Here is a 20,202-nt window from a genome sequence, read left to right on the forward strand (position 1 = left end):
ATAACCTTTAATTATTGTACCATTTGCTTAAGCATTAATAATCCATTCATAATAAAACATCAATTATAGTGGATTGTGTTTTACAGCTAATGTGGTTCTGTAGCTATATATTTAGTAAACAGGAAACCACATTATACATTCTGTTCCTGCTTTATACAAACTCAGTTGGGTCTTTGTTTTGTAGTATGTGGTGTTTTTCATGAAATCATTTTGTAGAACTAAACAAATACTTGCAGTGTATCACATGTAATTCATTCAAGTGTTCTTAGCAATTAGTGCGAAGTGAAGAAAATGTTTTGACAAGGGATTTTTTAGTACAACTTAATAGTGTGTACCTAATAAGATGATGCAGCTGATGGCTTACATACATTCACTGTGAACTTTATTTAGGGTAGCTGTTGTAACAGAGAAAAAAATATTAGTTTATAGTTGATTGGAGTTTACATTTCTTTTCTACAGTGTATGTGACCACAGATTCAATTGGTGTGTTATTGCTTATTCACTTTTAATCTTGTCTAAAATCTTTACAAGATCACTTCCCAAAGGCATTGCACTATATTGAAATTATTTTATAGAATACCAGCCTTAATGAAAAACTGGAAATCCTGGAAACCAAGTTCCCTTCAGAGCATGTTTTTCCTTCCTAAAGCAAACTAAGCTAATCAATGTACAAGAAAAGTAAGCCAATTGTACATATCATTAAACTGCATGTTTTAATGATTTTTTAAACAATTTTATTGCTTTTGTTGGTTTTAAAGAAAAAGGTTTCAGACTTGAAAACAATGCGTTTTGGGTATTTTGGTTAGTTGGTTACTAAAATCACCTGTTTGGTATAGAATTAGTGAAGGAAAAGAGACCCCCGTGCTTAGAATAAATGTTGAAATTAAGAAAATATATAGTATAATACAATATGATGTGTAGACCAAATTAATTATATATTCAAATTAGCAAGAGGATCCACACTTTGTTTTTTTCCAAAAATTGTGCATTTAATAAATTCTTAGTAAAACAATTTGTATTGTTTAAATAAAATGACACCTGAGGTATATTTTCAGTCATCCCCCCAACAAAAAAAACTACTAAACTTAAATCTGGTACACATGCCAGGATTTTGTCACAACTAAGATGTAAAACAAATCAAAAAGAAAAACACCAAACAAAACATCATGTTTGGCATTTTTCCTATAATCTTCCAGCCAATCTGTAAAGGTGGAGACTAGATTTAAGGTATAATATAGTAACTCTTCTCAGCACATTAAAGATGTTAAGGTCTTTTTGCCTGGATCCATGCAGGCTGCATCAATTGGAGAATTCAGTCTGTGTACTGCAGTCAGTAACTGGTTTGGACCCAGAGAAGTCTTTGGACAGGACTGCCTTGGCCAGGAGACTGAGTGTGGCTGAAATGTTGTGATTCACGGTCATCTGCTCCATCTGAAACTGTTCACAACTGGTCTTCTGCACGAGGGCTCTACTCATCTCACCCACTTGCTCCGTCAGCTTTCCTATCTGATGGGCCAGTAAACCAACCTGGTTGCCAAGCGAAATGAAATGAGGGTTGTTATCCTGCTCGTCAAAGTTGAGGCCCTTAAACACTGCGTCACTGGGCTGTGGCGTATACAGAAACTCAGGTTGTGGTTCCTTTTTCACCTGCACGGTGCCGGTGTCAAGGCTCTGCTGCTGATGCTGTTGCTCTGGAAGTTGTGTGCTTGGAGTGTACGGGAGGGAGCAGGGGACAGAGGTGAAGGGTGGGCCCACGATCCGGGGAGTTTCTGAGACTCTGAATTCCTCCACATAAGAAGGGTGCCCTTGGGGTGGCAGTACCAGCAACGGTCCTTGCGGGGTTTCTTCTGCTTCTTGCTTTGGCTCAGCAGGTGGAAGACGTTCTTGCGCTGTACAAAAGCAAGGAGAAATAAGAAATGTGAATATTACCACAGAAATGTTCATTGGCTAAAACTCATGCTTCACAAATCCCAAATGGGATTAAACATTACCAAGAAACAAATGCAATGGAAAAGTAAGTATATTGGTTTTAACAATAGATTAGTTATTTAACTTTTTATATTATGAAGTTGCATTTGTACTAATTATCTTTAATGACTTTGTATCAGTTTTGTTTTGTAAGTGCTAATATATTTGTATTAAGATTAATATCCCTTGAATGTATGTGTAGTGCAATAAGTCCTCTTCACCGCCATCCTTACCTTTCTTTTAAATATCTAAGAACTGATATTCCTTTTGGTATTTGTGAATAGATTTATGTTTTTCTGACCATGTTTACCTCTTAATTTGAAGTATTGTCTTTTTTTTTTTAGTGCTATACTGAATGGAAATGACAAAGCATCTGCTTGTGAGCCAGCTATAGAACAGAAAGTTTCACACTTCTACCCACCTCTAGTGTATATCATCTTTAATAGTTTACATTATCTAGTTCTTGCTTTTTGATAGTTCAAAATTGTATTTAAATAAAACATCAGCGGGTGGTTGAGACATCTAATGAATATTATTAGATTTATTTTTACATTCTGTGCAACATCACACAATTGCATCAGTCTCTTCAACCACTTATGCAATGCAATTATGTAGGGGTAGAAAGAGTATATTTACCTTCACGTGCACTGGAATCTCCATGTAATGTTTCTTCAGATTCAGTTCCACTTACATTCTCTAAGTAACAACAAAATAACAGTATATTCAGAAAACGGCTACTAATGGAAGAAATAGCTTGCACATATTCAGTTATTAATTTCCCTACTAAATTAATCTTCAAGTTAAGTTTAGCATGTATTTAAACAACTTTCTTTCTCTATAGCTATGCATCTACATTAAAACACTACTTAAGACACACTAATGAATAATTACTCATTGAGGAGACTTCAAAGAGAACTTCAAAAAACATTAAATATTATTTAAAAAAATTACAATTATCTAGAATTCTATTCATTATCTGGCCTGTGCGTTGACATGTATGGAGGATAATCATTTTGTATTTCAACATGTATTTATTTATTCATAAATAAATATGAAATGCAATGTCAAGGAAGTACAACGAAGTATTAATACTACTTATATGTTAGAAGTGATGTGCACACACAATCCCCAACAAAATACACAGTAAATTGTCAGATATGAGGAACATCAATAATGTAAAATGTAACTGATTTTAAAATATGTGTTCTGTATAATCAGTATCTTCTTGGCAGATGAGGCAGGTATGAGAAAACAAACCGGACTTCAGATTAATTGCATTCATTAAAACAAATATTTCCGTATACCACCCCAGGTTGTGTGTGTGAACGCACATTTATTGCGGATTGAAGGAGGACAGAATTGCAGATAGGTTACAGTTCTATGACAGACATGGGGTCAAATACAAAACTGAGCACCAAGTTCATATTATTATTACTTGATTTCTTAGCAGACACCCTTATCCAGGAGTAAGATATCACATCATGTTTTACATTTACCCATTCATACAGCTGGGCATATACTAGAGCAATCTAGCAAAGTCCTTTGCTCAAGGGTACAGCAGCAGTGCTTCAGAGTCCAGAGCCCTGACCACGACTCCACACTACTGCCAAATTAATAAACTCCCAATCGCGTTTAATGTCCGAGTAGCAAATAATACTGATCCTTATCGATTTCCCCTATGGCACTTCCCCTGAGCTCAACTATGACTTCACATCTTGTCTGCAATTAGCGGTGGGAATAAATACTAGTAACGATACTGACCGCTAGGCGAGCCTTGTAGTGTTTCCAGTTACAAAGACACAATTTGTGTTTTTTTCTGTCTATAGAAGCTCGTTTAAGTTCACCAGTAGACCACACGTCCAAATAGCTGTAATTTTGCATTCACAAAACTCCCTGAAATTACCGCGGTGGGTGGCAGCGTGCGTGTCCCGGCGAGCGAGCTGCGGTCGGGCCAGAGCAGCGGAGGCCTGGGCCAGCCTCTTGAGCATCTCTCTGTTGTCGCGCACGTCCGCGTCGTGCTCCAGCCGCGCCAGGCGCCTCTGCTCCCCCAGCAGCTCGTCCAGAGAGGCGCTTTCGCGCTCCAGGTGCCGCAGCGACAGCTCGTTCCTCCGGTGCTCCTTCGAGGAGCCGTGCAGCGTGGCGCTGCGGGCCAGGTTCTTCCAGTCACAGTACCCATCAGTCGTCCACACGGATTTTTTGGCTGACAGCAGCAAACAGGACCAGCAGTACAATTTGTTGCTCACAGCGCTGCCGGTCAGCCATTTATGTACCCCGTACCAGGACACCTGGAACTGCCTTGTTCTTTTCCCGTCTTTCCTTAAAACGTCCAGCACGGGTTTTATTCTGCCCTGTTTCACAATTATACGTCTCTCTTCGTCGGACCGGAGATAAAAGCCACGCTGTTTAAGATCAGTCACAATGTCACTCTCTACAGAATTCATTTTAAAAATTAAAACATACTGCCAACGATAATGTTAATGCTCCGCCTGTACTGCCGGTAACTGGACGAGGTCTCGTCGGGCCGCGGCTCCTCGCATCGCTGCTCCCGGGCCTCAGGCACTGTCTCTGGCCGCACAGCAGGTCGTGCTCCGCTCTCCCACCCTCCATCCAAACACTGTCAACTTCCGCGTTTGAGGCGCGATGCATCGTGGGAGTGTACGGAGTTCCGGTGGTGCTTTTCTCCCTCTATATAACGCAAATCCTGCCTCATTTCACGTTCAAAATATTTTTTAAAAACAATTGCATTTTTTAATACGATGCACCTGGGTAAGGTTGTATTAGAGCCACTGCTTCTTAACATTTAATCGTTATTTCAACGAACAAATGTTTTAACATGACATGAGAACGGTTTGTCTTCGGAGTGTCTGACGGCGGCACGAATATTCCTGAGCGCACAGACATACAGACACACACACATATACAGACACAAGACACAGACAGACACACACACACACACACACATATACAGACACAAGACACAGACAGACACACACACACACACACATACATACATACAGACACAAGACACAGACACAGGCTTTCAGTGCTGCTCCCTGGGGCTGCGCTTCCGGTTTCTGCAGCCTGCAGTAACTCCTCCATCAATGGATTCAACAAAACTAAACAAACTAAAATCGAACTGACGTTTTGGAATTCGGATTAAATTTAATTCTTACTGAAGCCGTGCCTCAGTTGCCTAATCTGACTCTAAAAATAAAATATCAAAATGCACCATGATACTGTAGATTGAAATAATACTTGCTTACATATTTATACGAATTGTTAACTTTAAATGTAAACTGCATCATATTTAATAAAAACTGAGGTTGACGTAGGTTCCTTCACTGCACTACAACACAAACGTGATCTGGAAATACAAGTTAACTTGAATTGATGAGACCTGCATCCCCGGTTTTTAACTTGCATCGCCTGAAGCAAAAGTGTATACAAGCGATTCAATACATAGCAACATTGATACCACTGAATGGACTGTACTTTTTATGTGTAGTTTAATTTAAACCTACACATTAACTTTTACTTACCCCATTCGATATCAAAATGAGTAATCTCCTGTCCAAATCCTTCCAAATGCAAGCTGTGGTTATTTTCGGGCAGCTGTGGCTTTTTTTTAAGCCGTCTTCTGTTATCATTTCTAGTTTTGTGCAACTCTTTTAAAATTGCATCGGATCCTGCACTCCTTCCCTGCAATCGCAGCTTTTTCACTAGCATCCTTTTCAAGTCGTCCCATTTGTGTCTGACCTGCTTGCCGCTCCGCCTGGTTTCAGACACGGAATTAACTCGCTGTGTCGTCTGTATCCAGAACAGCGTTCGCGCTCCTCTCCGTGCGCAGCCTCGATCTTCTCCAAAAAACGAATCGTAATTCCTTATTATTTCCCTAATCAGCACTTCCAGTTCCATGCCAGAAAAATTTGGATTTCTCCTTTTAGACTTGGAATCCATCTGTGTTCATCAATGCCTTTTGAAACTAACACAATGGACAAAGCTAAATGGACTGCACGATGTAACGTCTTTATTATCAACGCTTTTAGTAACATTCACTAATACTAGTAGCAATTATTATTAGAATACGTATTTCTTTTTAAATGCCAACAGGCACTTTTTCCCCGTTCAACAATGCATTTTGCGAAGCACCGCCCCCAGCAGCGTCTCTAGAGCGGAAAAGCCGCAGTTCATACTGTGCACATGTTTTGAAGCAGGCTAACCTCCAGGTAGCCCATCTACGTGCAGTTTGTTGTAGTTTGGTACGTGGTAAAATCATACCCGTTTAGTCGATTTAGAACCCCCCATTATTTATATATTATATATATATATTGTAGCAGAAACAATCACAATTTGAAAATGCAAGAACATTTCCAAAAATACGTGCATGTTGTACCGTATTTTCCCTGCATTTCGATCCATTAGAGAATCATGATGATTTGTAGTAGAATATTGTGGGATCCGTATGCTTTTGAATCTAGATTTTAAAAAGTGAACGACAGAACTATAATTAACATCTGTTTAAAGCTGTAGGTTTACTTCTACATTTTATTGACTTATTGTAGTGTGTGAATAAATAAGTTTAATAAACCAGGCATTCATAGGATGACAAATTGGCGGCTCGGAGTGAAAGGTGGTATTTTGACGTTTTTAAAAGGTTAATTTGACTCTGATGTCAACTCATTACCCACAAATGCAAAAACTGTAAAATCATGTTTCATGATGACCGTGCACATTTGGTCAGCTTATGTGCTACTGTTTGATGGCAAACGAAACAGCTGCCCAATGCTAGTAATCACTTTGCTTGAGGGACAGTTCCCTGGGACAGGCTTCATTATTCAGATTCATTTCAGAGCAAAACTGCCTCAGTCCCTTTTAATCTCAGTTATACGACCGCCTGACGCCAGGCACATCTTAAACCATTTCGAGATGAAGAAAAAAACAAAGAAAAAAACGTTTAGAGGAACATCCTGTACGATAAAAGTGGACAGGTCGAGATGCTAGTATTGTACCTGTGATTTTGAGTTGCCATAGAAAGACTGCGAAGACTCTGGCTTACATTTTAAACGATCTGACATCTAACAAACGCATGCACATCAAATGCAGTGTACGATTATACAGCTACTACTTTGTTTTCTTCGGTTTCATAACACAAGAATACAATGGGTATTAAATACTGCAGTTGTGATGCTCGTCATCTGATTTTGATACATTAAGACTGGAGAACAACAACACAAATAATCCTACAAGTCAAAATTTCACAGGAAATGTTTCAATTGACTCCAGTTACCATATGCAAATCTGCCACATTTTTATAATTGGCATTAAAGTAAATATAAAATAGGAGATATTCTGCTATTTGGAAATCTGCCCCCAAGAAAAAAATATATATACCCCATGGACTTTCTGATAGGGCAGTACCTTATGAATCATTCTACTTGAGCCTATTTATATGAAACATATTTTGGATATTTTATGTACTGTATTTTGCAGATTGAAAAGGCAGATAAATGGTGACCGATATTACACTTACTACTTTGACATCTTGTTCTTCATCTTTACTCAAGGATGTTAAGAAGAATCCTTATCCTGACCATGAGCAGGCAACATGAGGGCTTGCACAGAGCAACAGTTTAGAACTAACATTTATATTTGGTCAATAAATAAGTCTTTAGATTAATGTGCAAAGAATAACTTCTCAAAATCTCAATTATGTAATTAATATAGTCGATTTGGAAATCCCTAAAAGTCATTTTCTTACTGACCCCATCAACAATTCAGCAAGAATGCAGTAAATGCTATAACCATTTACAGTAATTGGAGAAAAAAAAAAAAGTCTCTTGCATTAATTACATCAGGAACGTGCTCTCTGTAAATTTAGCACATCTTTCTGCAGCCGTCAGCAACGAAATGGAAATACTCTAAAAGGTTTTGATTATAAACAGCAGTTGTTTGGCCTCTGGAGAGCCCAGATCTTGCCTAATGACTTGCCCATGTATGGCGTATTTTGCCTGGGCTGGGGGTCTCACTCGGATCAGGATGATCCCCTGTGGGACACAACCCATGCCAGCCGTCTTCTCAGGCTCCTTCCCTGGAACAGACAGCTGCCGTATATAAGCTGCCTACATCCAGAACAGCCAGGCACATTCTTGGGCAAGCCAGCATCAGTACCAGGCAAACATGGTGAGTTTCTATCGTGGGAGGATTTTTAACAACTTTTTCAATGACAGGAGGATATGAAAACTTGAAATTTCTTTTTTACATACTGTGTTTTGTGAAAGAAAATGGAGACAAACACTTTATGGACTTAGTCTGGCTAGGGTTTCTGTTTCCAGCTGTTTCTGGTACACATAGGCATAGTTCTGAAAACAAGTCAACATCAAATACAAACCATATAGGTATTATAGTAAGTTAACACTGCATCCCTTATTCATTTAATTTTTTTTTATTTTAAATCATTCTGGGAAATAATCGGAATTTCTACTGAACTTAAATTAGATCTGTGGAATTGTGGTATTTATGGTACTTGATAAGAGGTTCCATTAAGATTTTGTTTACGGTCTATGAAAATGAGAAACAGAATTAATGTTGTTGGATGAGTTTTGGTTTATATTAAATGCAGTGTTTAGAAGTATAAATTGGGGGAAAAACTGATTATTTGAATGTTTTCATAAGAATTGTTATATATATATATATATATATATATATATATATATATATATATATATATATATATATATATATATATATATAATTTTCCTCCTTGTATAAGAGGATCCTCATAAGCGTAACAATGCAATACAGGCTAAGAAAAAAACTAACAATTTGGAATAATCAGAGGAAAAAACAGTATTAAAGCAGAAATATAGGCCTATTCAATTCATTTTTTTAAATTGTGTGCATGATATCTGATACATGAGTTTTGGCAAGAAAAATTGCAGCAGTGTCAGTGTGTCAAATGGCATCTCTGGCTTCATTGGTTAATGATCTCTGTAATGGATTCAGGTTTCTCTATGAAATCACTTCTATTTTAAACATTTTATTTATGTGAACAACAGGGTAGAAAAGGGGTGGGATGCCAGCTATGAGTGGCAACTCAAAAACATGTTAGAGTGCATCTTGTTTTAATGCCAGACTTGGCCATTGTTGGTCATAAGTTATATATGGCTTTATTTAATTGGTCTTCATTATTTCCCTCTTCCCCCTCACAGGCTAGCAGGAAGACAAAGAAGAAGGAAGGAGGTGCCAAGCGTGCCCAGAGGGCGTCCTCCAATGTCTTCTCCATGTTTGAGCAGACACAGATCCAGGAGTTCAAGGAAGTAAGGAAATGAACCCATACAAACAAATCAGCCTAAAAGACAATCCATTACATTTTTCAATGGCAAAATGACAAATGTCTGGCAAATTTGTTCTAGATTTGGTTGGGGTCATATGCCGAATTCCATCTACCTCCCATGCTAACTTTCTGTCTCTTTCCAATTTGGGAGAGCAATCAGTCTTGACTAGTAAAAGCTTCCACTTGGAGTGCAGGTGAGGCCCAATATTTCACACATCGTTGGTTAGAATCTGGGCTGTTAAAACTATGGATTCCACAAGCAGGTAAAAGCAATGCAAGGTATGGCCGGGACTGACGTCAGCCTGGGTTTCCCCAGCTTGCCATGCTTCTGCCACCCCTGTAGATTCTGCGGTGTATGAGCCTGCATTAGTTCTGATTGCTGTGCTGTTTGGATGGTGGGGTCACTGCATTACAGATGTATGAAAAGCATCTGGCTTGGCATTAGGACTCAGGACAATTATACATTGTCTTATACATTTCAGTTTACCAGTAATATTTTGAAATTGATTCTCTCAATTCATATCCATCTCCAAGCTACACTGACAGACTGATAACATGCAACAACAGCAAGCATGTAAGATGGTGCAGAGGCACAAACAGACCAGAAACTGCTAGTTTTGTTTTTGTTATTTTTTTTACAGCCTACAGGGCTTGACATACAGGCTCTCATTAAGTAGGCTGACATTTATAGCATGGGGTGCAGAAATGTTTTACAATTTCCTTGGGATGCCTTTTTAACGGGAGAATTCATTTTTTTTAATTAGGTTTACTCCTTTAAGGAAAAAAAAAAAATATATATATATATATATATATATTTTTTTTTATTTGTATGAAGTCTGATTGTTGTTTTCTGACAGGCTTTCACACTGATTGACCAGAACAGAGATGGTTTCATTGATAAGGAAGACCTGAAGGACACCTATGCCTCTCTAGGTAATATTTTTCAACACTGCATGCTTTCTGGAATCATGGATTAATACGATGCACACTGAATATATACAAATACCCTGGTCATTCTGGGTACATACACATTAGGAAATGGCTCCTTTTAAAGAGGCACACACCACAAATTCCGTTCGCTGTGTTTCAGGTAAACTAAATGTGAAAGACGACGAATTGGAAGGAATGCTGAAGGAAGCCACTGGGCCGATAAACTTCACAATGTTCCTAAATCTGTTTGGGGAGAAGCTACACGGTGAGGATCATGCGACTCTCTTTAAGCTTCCTTAGTCTGACTTCTAACATTCTAATTCTAAATTACATCTCTCTTTTATGTAGTAGTAAGTTTATAAAAATGTGTGTCTTGTTTTTTTTTTCCATTAAATGTGATAATGAAAATGCCATGATATATTTATTGAAGATTATTATGGTTTAAAATCACAGATTTAATTTTTTTTTTCAGAAGTCACCAATTTCCACCCCTCCAAGACAAAAAAATATTTAAAAATAAAACATATGTGGTAGAGAGAATATTTGTGAAATATTCCTCAGTAAGTCAGCCTTGGTAGTTTACAAAATATTAGTCTTGTCACCTGGAAGAGTATTGATGCTACCGTATGTAAGCATCTCTTTTATATCCACAGACTGCTTATAAAAAAGCTTTGAGGAAATGTTAGCCTGGTACTAAAGCCACATTGATTTCTTGTGCAGGTACGGATCCTGAAGAAACCATTCTAAATGCATTCAAACTGCTTGATCCTGATGCCAAAGGACACATACACAAAGACGAGTATGTTTGCTCTCACTATATTCTATAACTATACCACAATGTGATCAGGGCCCCATTCCTTGTATCCTGGTTTAAATAATTCATGCTAATCAGCCGGATTCAGTTAATCAGATCATCTCCTATGTTAATTTACTCAGCTGGAAAAAGCCAGACTTCTGTCAAGTTATCCTGAAAGTTAAAGGCAAAGGAGGCTGTTTTTGCTCTGAAGACCACTGGGTCGAAATGCGTAAGCAGCCTCCTTTGCTGTGGAAACTTTTTTATAAATGCGATAAAATACATGTTTACTGACTGTGATTATGAATATTCATTAAATCGGGAGTTGCTGTCCGTTTGCCTTCACCATTTTTTAGCATAGCTCTCAGTACCTATGATTATATATATATATATATATATATATATATATATATATGTTAAAATATGTATTCATTTCTGAATTTCAGATTTGAAAATCTGGTGTTATTTTAAATCTTGTAATGTTTGCCACTAAGATGTTGTATACCGTACAGATCACCTTTTTATAATTAAACGCAAGCAGCGTATGCACTGTATGACAATATTGTGTCAATTTCTTTTCCTGGCAGATTACAACAAGTGCTTATGACACAAGCAGACAAGTTTACAGCAGAAGAGGTGGGTTATCTGATTTTGTTTCTCCATAGGGCACTGCTAGTTCTGGTTGTAAGAGTTAAAATACAACAGCTAGGCATACAGCTGCTATTGCTCTTAAACAGAAATTCATGAGGTACAACCAAAATTGTAAAAGTGGGTTGGAGGAGAAACCAAAGCTGAATGCAAAGGCTGCAAAAAACTGAAGTGTGCAGTGCATTTCTGTTACTTTAACTGTTTACACTGTGCTGAAAGGCAATTTCTACAAATAATATTTTCAACAAATTCAAATTCTGCTTGTAACAAACTGTAATATCCTCACTGGAAGCTCCTATTAGTAATACTTTCACACCTCCTCCAAGAGTCACTTTCTTTAATGACTCGGGTAAAATGGTATTCTGCTTTCCCAAGCAACATATCAAGCATTCAGGTCCACTAACAGGGAGCTGCATAGCTGATTTCATTGAATTATTTTGGTGTGATTGTCTTTCTCTAGTGTTTTTAGTAGTGCCTTATGCTGGAAATGATATGGAATAAAATGACTGGAAATCTAAACTGCTGCCTAAATATCTTTAAATGCCATTTGCACTTCAAAATGGTGTTGTTTAAGATGCATTATTTTTTTCTCTGATCACCTATGTCACTTATCTCATTACTGAACATAGGTGAAGCAGATGTTTCAGTCTTCTCCCATTGACCCAGCTGGCAACCTGGACTACAAATCCCTGTGCTACATCATTACGCACGGAGAGGAACAAGAGGAGGGTTGAGACAACACACTGCCTCTTGTTGGAAACCTCACTGTACAAAATGTGAATAAAATACTGGATACCCCCCATTCCCTTTGTTGCTTTCTTCTGTACTAGTTCACAAACATGTTACAAAGCTGTCTGGTTCTAACACATTCATTTCCAGTTTTCTAAAACAAAATATCGCCAGTTTATCAGGCAGGGCTCACACCCCCAAACCCTCGAATTTCCAAGAGATAGAGTCGACTTTGTCCTGCCATTACATTATACTAGTAAATGTCTTTACCATTAGATTTCTAATACATGCATTAAATTACCCGGTGTAGCCATAAATGCAAATATTGGAGTGGCTGGCGAAAGTACATACCCACAGTCCAGTAATAGGTTTTTCTTGCAGTGCACGGTGTGCGCTTGTGTTGCACAATTGCTGCAGGATGTACTGCTGTAGTGATGACCTTGGCCACTGTAGTGTGCTTTGGCTCAGTAGAAGCTTCCATGTCAACATCCTCATTGCTATGGGGATCACCTGAGTGGGCACCAAGCACTTCTGCTTTAGATTTTGTATCCTAAAAAAAAAAGAAAAAAAAATAGGCATAGTTAAATTAAGTGCATAACAATTGAGCAGCCCAGGAGAATAAGCTGCAGAATTACATGTAAAGTCAGAACAAATGTCTTGACTAATCACTGGAAGGTGGTCAGAGATGGTGCAGTCCCGACATTAGTGTGAAGGTCAATCCATCACTTAGGGGCAAAGGTTGAAAAGAAGTGGGCTCTGGACGAAGGGGAGTGGAGAGGGGGTACAGTGAGATTTCTGGACAGGAGGACCACAGGGAGGACCACAGGGCTTCTGAGGGAGTGTAAGGACTGATCAGAGTCTGTAGGTAGCTAGGTGCAGTCTGGTTAAGACAATGGTAGGTGAGAGACAAAGTCTCAAACTGGATGCAAGCTGGGATTGGGAGCCAGTGAAGTAGCTGTGCAAATCGAGGCAGAGTGAACACCAGAAGAGGTGTAATATAGTAAAATTGAGACTGCCTAATAGAAAACACCCAATTACTTGCTTGCATGTTAAATTACTTTTTCCATCATGGTCAATGTCAATTTCCTGTATTTCTATTATATATGTCTCTATTTGCTTTGGTGAAATTAGCTCAGTAACCAACTAACAGTTTTAGACAGTTAAAATGATCTTCAATTCAATCATTATTGCTAAATATGTTAGTTAATTTGTATGTTTATGAATAAACTTGCTGACATATTTTCCAACGCCTTTGTACATCTAAAACATAACCAACAGAACACACTGCACCTATACAACTGTAATATAACTTACCAACATACAAAAGATTTAAAAAAAAAAAAAAAAAAAAAAAAACCTGACACCTGCCAGGTGTTTTGCTAAAAAGTGTCAGAAAAGGGGCTTGTTGTTTGTGCATGCATACTGTAAAATTGTAATCTTATTTGCCAAATAGTGTCTTCTGTTAAGAGTAAGACTGCATTTATAAAGTAATAAAGACACCATATATGGTTTGGTTTAAAGCGTATTTCCACAGTTGTGTTTATTTAGCGAGACTTCACAGTGTATCGACTCTTAGACTGCGAACAGAATTGCCGGTATCTTGTTTTCAATCCAGTGTGCAGTTCACCAAACATTGAATGTGATTTGTGTGCATCTTTGGAAAGCAAATTATTTAAAAATAAATAAAAATAATGTACTGCTTCAGAGAAAGTCAAAGATATCTGGCACAAGTGGTGTAAAGCGATACTGTACAGAGGAGTGACGCCAGACTAACCGTCGCTCCGTCAAAAGGCGGTTGCTGGCCGGGTCGGGCTCCCCAGTGGTTCCAGTTGAATCTGCTGGGCACCGCGCCTTTCTGCAGCAGCTTGCGCCCGCTCGGCGAGGTCAACACATCCGACGGCTTAAAGTGCTGCGAGCACACGTATGTGCTCCCTCGTCTGATACAGAAATGTAAGCCTTCCTCTCGTTTAATTGCCTGCACCCACTGGTTTCGGCGATGCACGTTGCTTGGGAAATCATGGAATCCCAAATATGGCTGTTTCTGTCTGCTGTTTGAACACTGAGGTACGCTACAGCAGCTCTTACTTTTCGTCTGTGCCATGATGGATGCTTGTGGACACAGGCGGCGGAAGTGTCAATACCCTGCTTCTCCAAATCAGTATACATCGCGTTCCCCCGCAGACTTCCGCAGTTCTGCGCAGTTTTGCACAGATGTGCGTTCTTCGAGTGCTACTGCGTGACGTCACTAGCCCCACCCGCAGAACCGTGTGCAGCCTCGCCGCAGCGCTGCGCAGCTCTGAGATGCAGCTGCGCGGCTGAGATCAAGACAGACCGGTTCATTTCAATGAAAACTGCCACTACAACTACTGCTGCCCCGTAGTATTGTCAACGCTTTATTAAATTATGTAAACATATTATGTATAAAAATGCTGTAACTTAAAAAAAAATATATATATATGTATAAAATCCTGGTAAGATTCCAGTTTGGGACAATCCAGTCTCCCCAGTTCTTGGGTGGTGGGCTGTTTCACAGAAAATTGACAAAGTTGGTTGAGCTAGATTAATGTATTGTGTCAATAGCATAACAATAGTCATTAAAGATAGTTAAGGAGACAGATAGATCGGTGAGGAGACAGCCTGTTTAACATGTTTTGGGGAGGGGTGATTTAATCACCTTTGAGAGAGGTATGGTTGTGGGGATCCAGAGTCGTTACCCTGGAATGTGGAGAGGGGTGAGGGCTCAGCTGCCATTGCTACTCTGGTGGGTGGGGTGATATCCCTGCAAGGCAGAGCACCCCTGATTAAGAACCCCTGCTGTAATCAATGGACTTTTGAACACACAATCCTGACAAAATGTACCTTTATTTTAAGTAAATATGAGGTCAAAAAGTGTTACAGCTGAACAGATGTCTTTTCTTTTTTGCCTTAGAGAAATCTCCCCTGCTGTGGCATCACCAGAGTAGATTACATTCAGGTTAATTCAGTCTATAGCCTATGTGGGAAGGGGGCTTGGGGCAGAGAGACAAGCATTCAAAAGCACCTTAAAAGCATTGCAATGCTTTATTAACAAAGTGCAAGTAAAATACATGAAAAGACTAAAAGAGTTTGCAAAACAGCAAAAAAACAAAAAAAAATTAATAAGAATGAATTTAACTTGTTATTTTCTTACTTCTTCTTCCAAGTGTACTTGGTGTTACTCCTTGCAGATTGGAGCAGGGCCTTGTCTTTCAAAACAGTGCCGCAGAATTCAACACAGGCAATGTTAAAGTTCAAGGTGACAAGAAGCTTTTTTGTGTATAATATCATATTTAAACTGGATTCTAATATACACCTGTAGAAAAAATTTACATTGATTTCTGAACTTGGAGTGGTCTCTTAATTTTTTCCAGAGCTGTACATTTAATGATTGCTTTGACAGAAATACACATATAAAACACATGTATGTATTATTATGTATTTCCTTGCCAGATGTGCACTTACAAATGCACGGAACACATGGAAAGTGTGTTATAATGTATACACACACTACTAAAACATGCATGTTATTTTATTGATGAGCTGACGAACTTTGACATATTATATTTCTGTTATACTTTGCCATATGTATCATGAAATCCATAAGATCATGCCCTTGAGGCAATTCACTCCTCCTGACTAGGGGGCGCTCGCACACGCAGTGAACTTTGTATCTGGCGACGCACACGCCTTGTCACACAGCGCTCGTTGATTGTTTTGCAGCCGCGGCTGCTCCTGCGCAGTTCCTCTAGGGAAGCTGCGCAGCTGTGCACACTTTGTACCCTGTGGCTGCGTCGCCTGGTGACGTCTGTTCCGGCTGCGTTCATGCAGACGCAGAACTTGGACAGTTTCGTCGCAGAGTTTGCGAAATGTCTGCGCAGATTTACGACACAGAGTAGAGAGCTAACCTTCTGCGCTTGCAATTTAACGATTTACTGTCAGGAAAAGTTTACCAAGAAAAAATCGTTTCATTGTGGTTCCCAACTGTGTTGTTTTTACTTTTGTCACACAGGTAGAGAAATACGTAACAAATGGCGTTCCGTATTGATTCTAAACCCATCACAACATTCTGCTCTGGATTACGGAACGGGTGGCAACCCTGATCGCAGGTGACCGTATTGGACACATCATCATGAAAACACCACATGCATAGATCTGTACTTTATTTATTTATTTTAAGTGAAAGACATCCAAAACGACTGGTGAAAGGGAATGGCCTAAATCGTCAGCACATTTTTTATTTACTTATTAATTAATTTATTTTTTATTATTAATTGTAGGCCCGGGGAAATTGATGGGCTACAGGTGGATGTGTCAGAAGTGTACTGAGACCAGACTTCAAGTGAGGAAAGAAGATGTTGCCAATATTGGCAGAACTGGATCTAAATCAATTCAATATGAGCACTCAAGTGCTTTAAGATAAGTCCTGTTGATATTCCACAATTTACAAATATTATAATGAAAGAAGTAATAATGTACTTAAAAATCCAATTGGAGATAAGCTCCTTGGGTAGCCAATTCTTGTCTGATGACAATATCCTCTGCACTGTAATCTTCTTGAAATAGCATCTCTCCTGTCAATTAACAATGTTACTACATGGAAATATTCAAACACCAGCCTTGTGGAGACGCCACCATCTTATATAAAAAGGGGGAGTTATGAGAGCTGTAAAGGGTGAGTAGGAATACATTTAGTCAAAGGAAGTTCCAGAGGTATTTAGATGTTCATCTCAAGAATGTTGAAGAATAATGCAATTTTCTCCTCTTATACATTGTTACAAAACTGGCACTCATTAACTAGTTGCTGTAAACATTATTCTTATTTGTATTATATATTCAGATAAAGTTCAAACAGATTCTGACCCCCCCCTTCCAAGAAAACCCTGCTAAAGCACTTACAGGAGATGCGTGATCCACAGGAGTCTTCCACATATCTGTGTCATGCAAATCTTTCCTCATGTGAGTCCAAGAGCCTTCAAGCTGAACATCTGGTGCCGTGGAACTGTCACTGCCACTGTCCAGTTCTACAGAAGCAGCCACGTTGTCTTCAAGCATTTGTGTCTGTAGTCTCCCCTGAAACAAAGCAAAGACATCTAAATTGTTGAAGTAGAAACTTAAATGAACTAGTCAATATAACTTTCATTAATCATTATAAAATATGTTAAATGTGAAACTATCATATGAGCCATGCAATATTTCCATCATTGTAACCAAGGTAGCTCTACAGTCTGTAAAGTGAACATGTGGCAAAATATTGATATATATATATATATATATATATATATTTAGTTTTGGATTAAATTATACTCCCTCTACTAATGTGCACAACATGTTTGATTTTAGACAACCACATGAAATAGCATTATATGTACAATGTTACTTACTCTAGAGTGTTTCTGTGCAGCAGCAGCAGCAATGACCGAATATGAGATTGTATTGTTCTCTTCCAGACTATCCATATTGGTCCCTTGTGTTTTCACATTTACAGTATCTCCTGGTTTACTGCGAGGAGGTTTCGTGCAAAGGTACAAACGAAGAATTTTCACATTGTTTGAATTGTAGAGCTCTTCCACTGTGCAATCTCTCTCTGCTTCTTGCTGGCCAAAGTCACAAATTTCAGTATTGACATCTTTAATGTTCCATTTCTTATATGAGCCATCAGGGAAAAAAATGTCCTGTGCAATTTTGCGAAGTTCTTCAATCTTTGTGCTTTTGTCAACCCGCAGATGTCTTGTTCCTCCTCCCTTTGCTGCACGCACCTGCCTGTATTCTTCAGTCTTTTCATCATAGTCCATCCATCCTATTTCCACTCTTCGATCTTTCCTTTTTGCATTACTGTTTCCTTGCCCTATCCTCGACCTGTCTACTTTTTGCCTCCCTTTGTTTTGGGGGGAACACAGTTTACCACTCAGTCTCTCAAATAGTGGATGGTTTCTGGGGGTCATGTCTTCAGAAGTATTTTGTTGTCTGCAGAAAGCAACAGTAGCACGTCGATCCCCAAAATAGGGAATATATCTGGCAAGTTCATCATCAGCCATGAGAGGTATGACAGTGGCATCAATCTGTAAAACCAGCATGCACAATTGTTAGCTTAAATATTCTGAATGTACCAGTACTGTTAAATTACTTTTTAAATGTAAATGACATTGCATAATTATGACTGCAAAACACGAGATTAGTAGTTATGTTTGATAAATATGTTGTCTAAATTCAGTGCACTCTATTTCAAAGTCCAACTAAAGTTCAAACATATATGATAATGGAGAAAATGAAACTAATCAACTGGTTTATTATTCTACTGTTTGTTTTAAACCGTCAGGAATGGCTCACCTTGTCATTTTCAATTTTGTTTATATCTTCTTCATTAACTTTCCGCTTACGAAGAAACTGAATTAAGGAATCCTCTGCCATTTCTAAAAAGGTCCCTGGATTTGCAATCTGGATAAAACAAAAGGACAATCCTCTCTGATTATAAAGCCTTTCACTTGCCACCCGCTATTTCTTTAAAAGAAAGAAAGAAAATCCTTTACACTATTATTATTTCCCTGGTATTACCCATAGCTACGCTATCATTGTAACTCCATATCTCACCCAGTTCCTTAGCTGGAATTAATACGATTCGTGTTTTTAGCGAAACAACTAAATATTCATGTTAATAAATATCTCGATCTTATACATGCATTTTAAGATGAAGTACAATTCTCCAAACAGCAACAAAACGCTTGTAAACAACCGCGTCAGCCTGGTCTGCGAGAGAGCTACGCTTTACAACATTCAACATATTCAAACAATACATTGCGATTAATATACAATAGTAAAATATGTCATTCGCTGCCAGCTGGGATGAAGTCTGCCGGGAAAGGGCAGTGAGGTATGGGACTGGACTTACAGTCTATACACACTTCTGTTCGTACGCAGGGGTCCTGTTACTGAATTCTCGTCAGACCTGGAAATATGATTTGCTTTTCTAACATGAAGAAGGTGGAGCCTATTGTATGGATTTGACCACAAACAAGAAAAGATCATTAGATTTACAACGGACTTAGTCCCACATAAATACAATACACTGTATCATTTCACCACATAATTCAAATACACTCTGTACCTTTAATGTTGAATTAAATCGTTAATCTCGCATTTTTACTTTGCGATTGTAAAACATACATTTATACAAATCAGGCTTAACTCAAACTGGATAAACTGCGTAAAGTCAGGCCTGTATTTGATCTTACACCCACTATGATAAAATACGAAGTTCTGGAATGAGAGTGAAATAAAATCGCTCTTCTACCTCATACTGCCATGTGCTGCAGGTCAATCCACGGGCACAGTCTGCTTCAAGTGAAAATTACAGCTCCACTGTATTTCTGCAAGAGCACTGAAACGTTTCCACAAGATATGAAATCGTTCGCACGAATTATGTTTTCTTTTTTCATTTGGTCTTTTGTCCCTTTCCGGGTTCCGTAAGCCAGAGCCATGTGGTTGTGTAATATTATTGCAAGGGACACCAAATAGCTAGCTATACACTGATTAGACATGGGTTGGTTTAACAGACACAGATTAGCAGTAGTGTTGGACTACCCAGTGTTATTTTTGGCAGATGAGTCCAAGACTAGTGCTAATCTGGGTCTGTGAAACCAGCTGTATTTATACAACGAAGTATATGTACATACCCTGCTAACATACAACGTTGTAGCAACGTGATTTCGGGGTATCGCATTACAAAACAAGAGATGCAGTGGGATGCATTTATATAAAGATCTTAAACATTAAGCAACAATTCACT

The 20,202-nt window shown here is 38.6% G+C and overlaps 2 protein-coding genes across 5 annotated transcripts; one reads left to right on the forward strand and one right to left on the reverse strand.

Moving 5' to 3' along the window:
* Positions 1-484: 484 nt before the first annotated feature.
* On the reverse strand, positions 485-19,870 carry LOC136754734 (uncharacterized). 4 transcript variants are annotated; one of them, XM_066710841.1, is made up of 8 exons: positions 19,708-19,870; positions 19,306-19,404; positions 18,747-18,854; positions 17,801-18,478; positions 17,316-17,489; positions 12,753-12,951; positions 2,605-2,664; positions 485-1,889 (listed from the first exon to the last, which is right to left on the reverse strand). In XM_066710841.1, the coding sequence occupies exons 3-8, from the start codon at positions 18,825-18,827 to the stop codon at positions 1,300-1,302; spliced, it is 1,782 nt and encodes a 593-aa protein (XP_066566938.1). In that variant the 5' UTR covers positions 18,828-18,854; positions 19,306-19,404; positions 19,708-19,870; the 3' UTR covers positions 485-1,299. The 4 variants fall into 4 exon arrangements, with proteins under 4 accessions (XP_066566938.1, XP_066566939.1, XP_066566940.1 ...); XM_066710842.1 differs by lacking the exon at positions 19,306-19,404; XM_066710843.1 differs by lacking the exons at positions 18,747-18,854; positions 19,306-19,404.
* LOC136754735 (myosin light chain 5) lies at positions 8,051-12,474 on the forward strand. Its single transcript, XM_066710845.1, has 7 exons — positions 8,051-8,148; positions 9,177-9,284; positions 10,159-10,234; positions 10,392-10,496; positions 10,952-11,030; positions 11,612-11,660; positions 12,302-12,474. Exons 1-7 carry the CDS (start codon positions 8,146-8,148, stop codon positions 12,404-12,406), a joined length of 525 nt encoding a protein of 174 aa, XP_066566942.1. The 5' UTR covers positions 8,051-8,145; the 3' UTR covers positions 12,407-12,474.
* Positions 19,871-20,202: the final 332 nt, after the last annotated feature.

The sequence above is a fragment of the Amia ocellicauda genome, chromosome 8 (genome assembly GCF_036373705.1).
Source record: "Amia ocellicauda isolate fAmiCal2 chromosome 8, fAmiCal2.hap1, whole genome shotgun sequence".
Classification (NCBI taxonomy): Eukaryota; Metazoa; Chordata; class Actinopteri; order Amiiformes; family Amiidae; genus Amia; species Amia ocellicauda.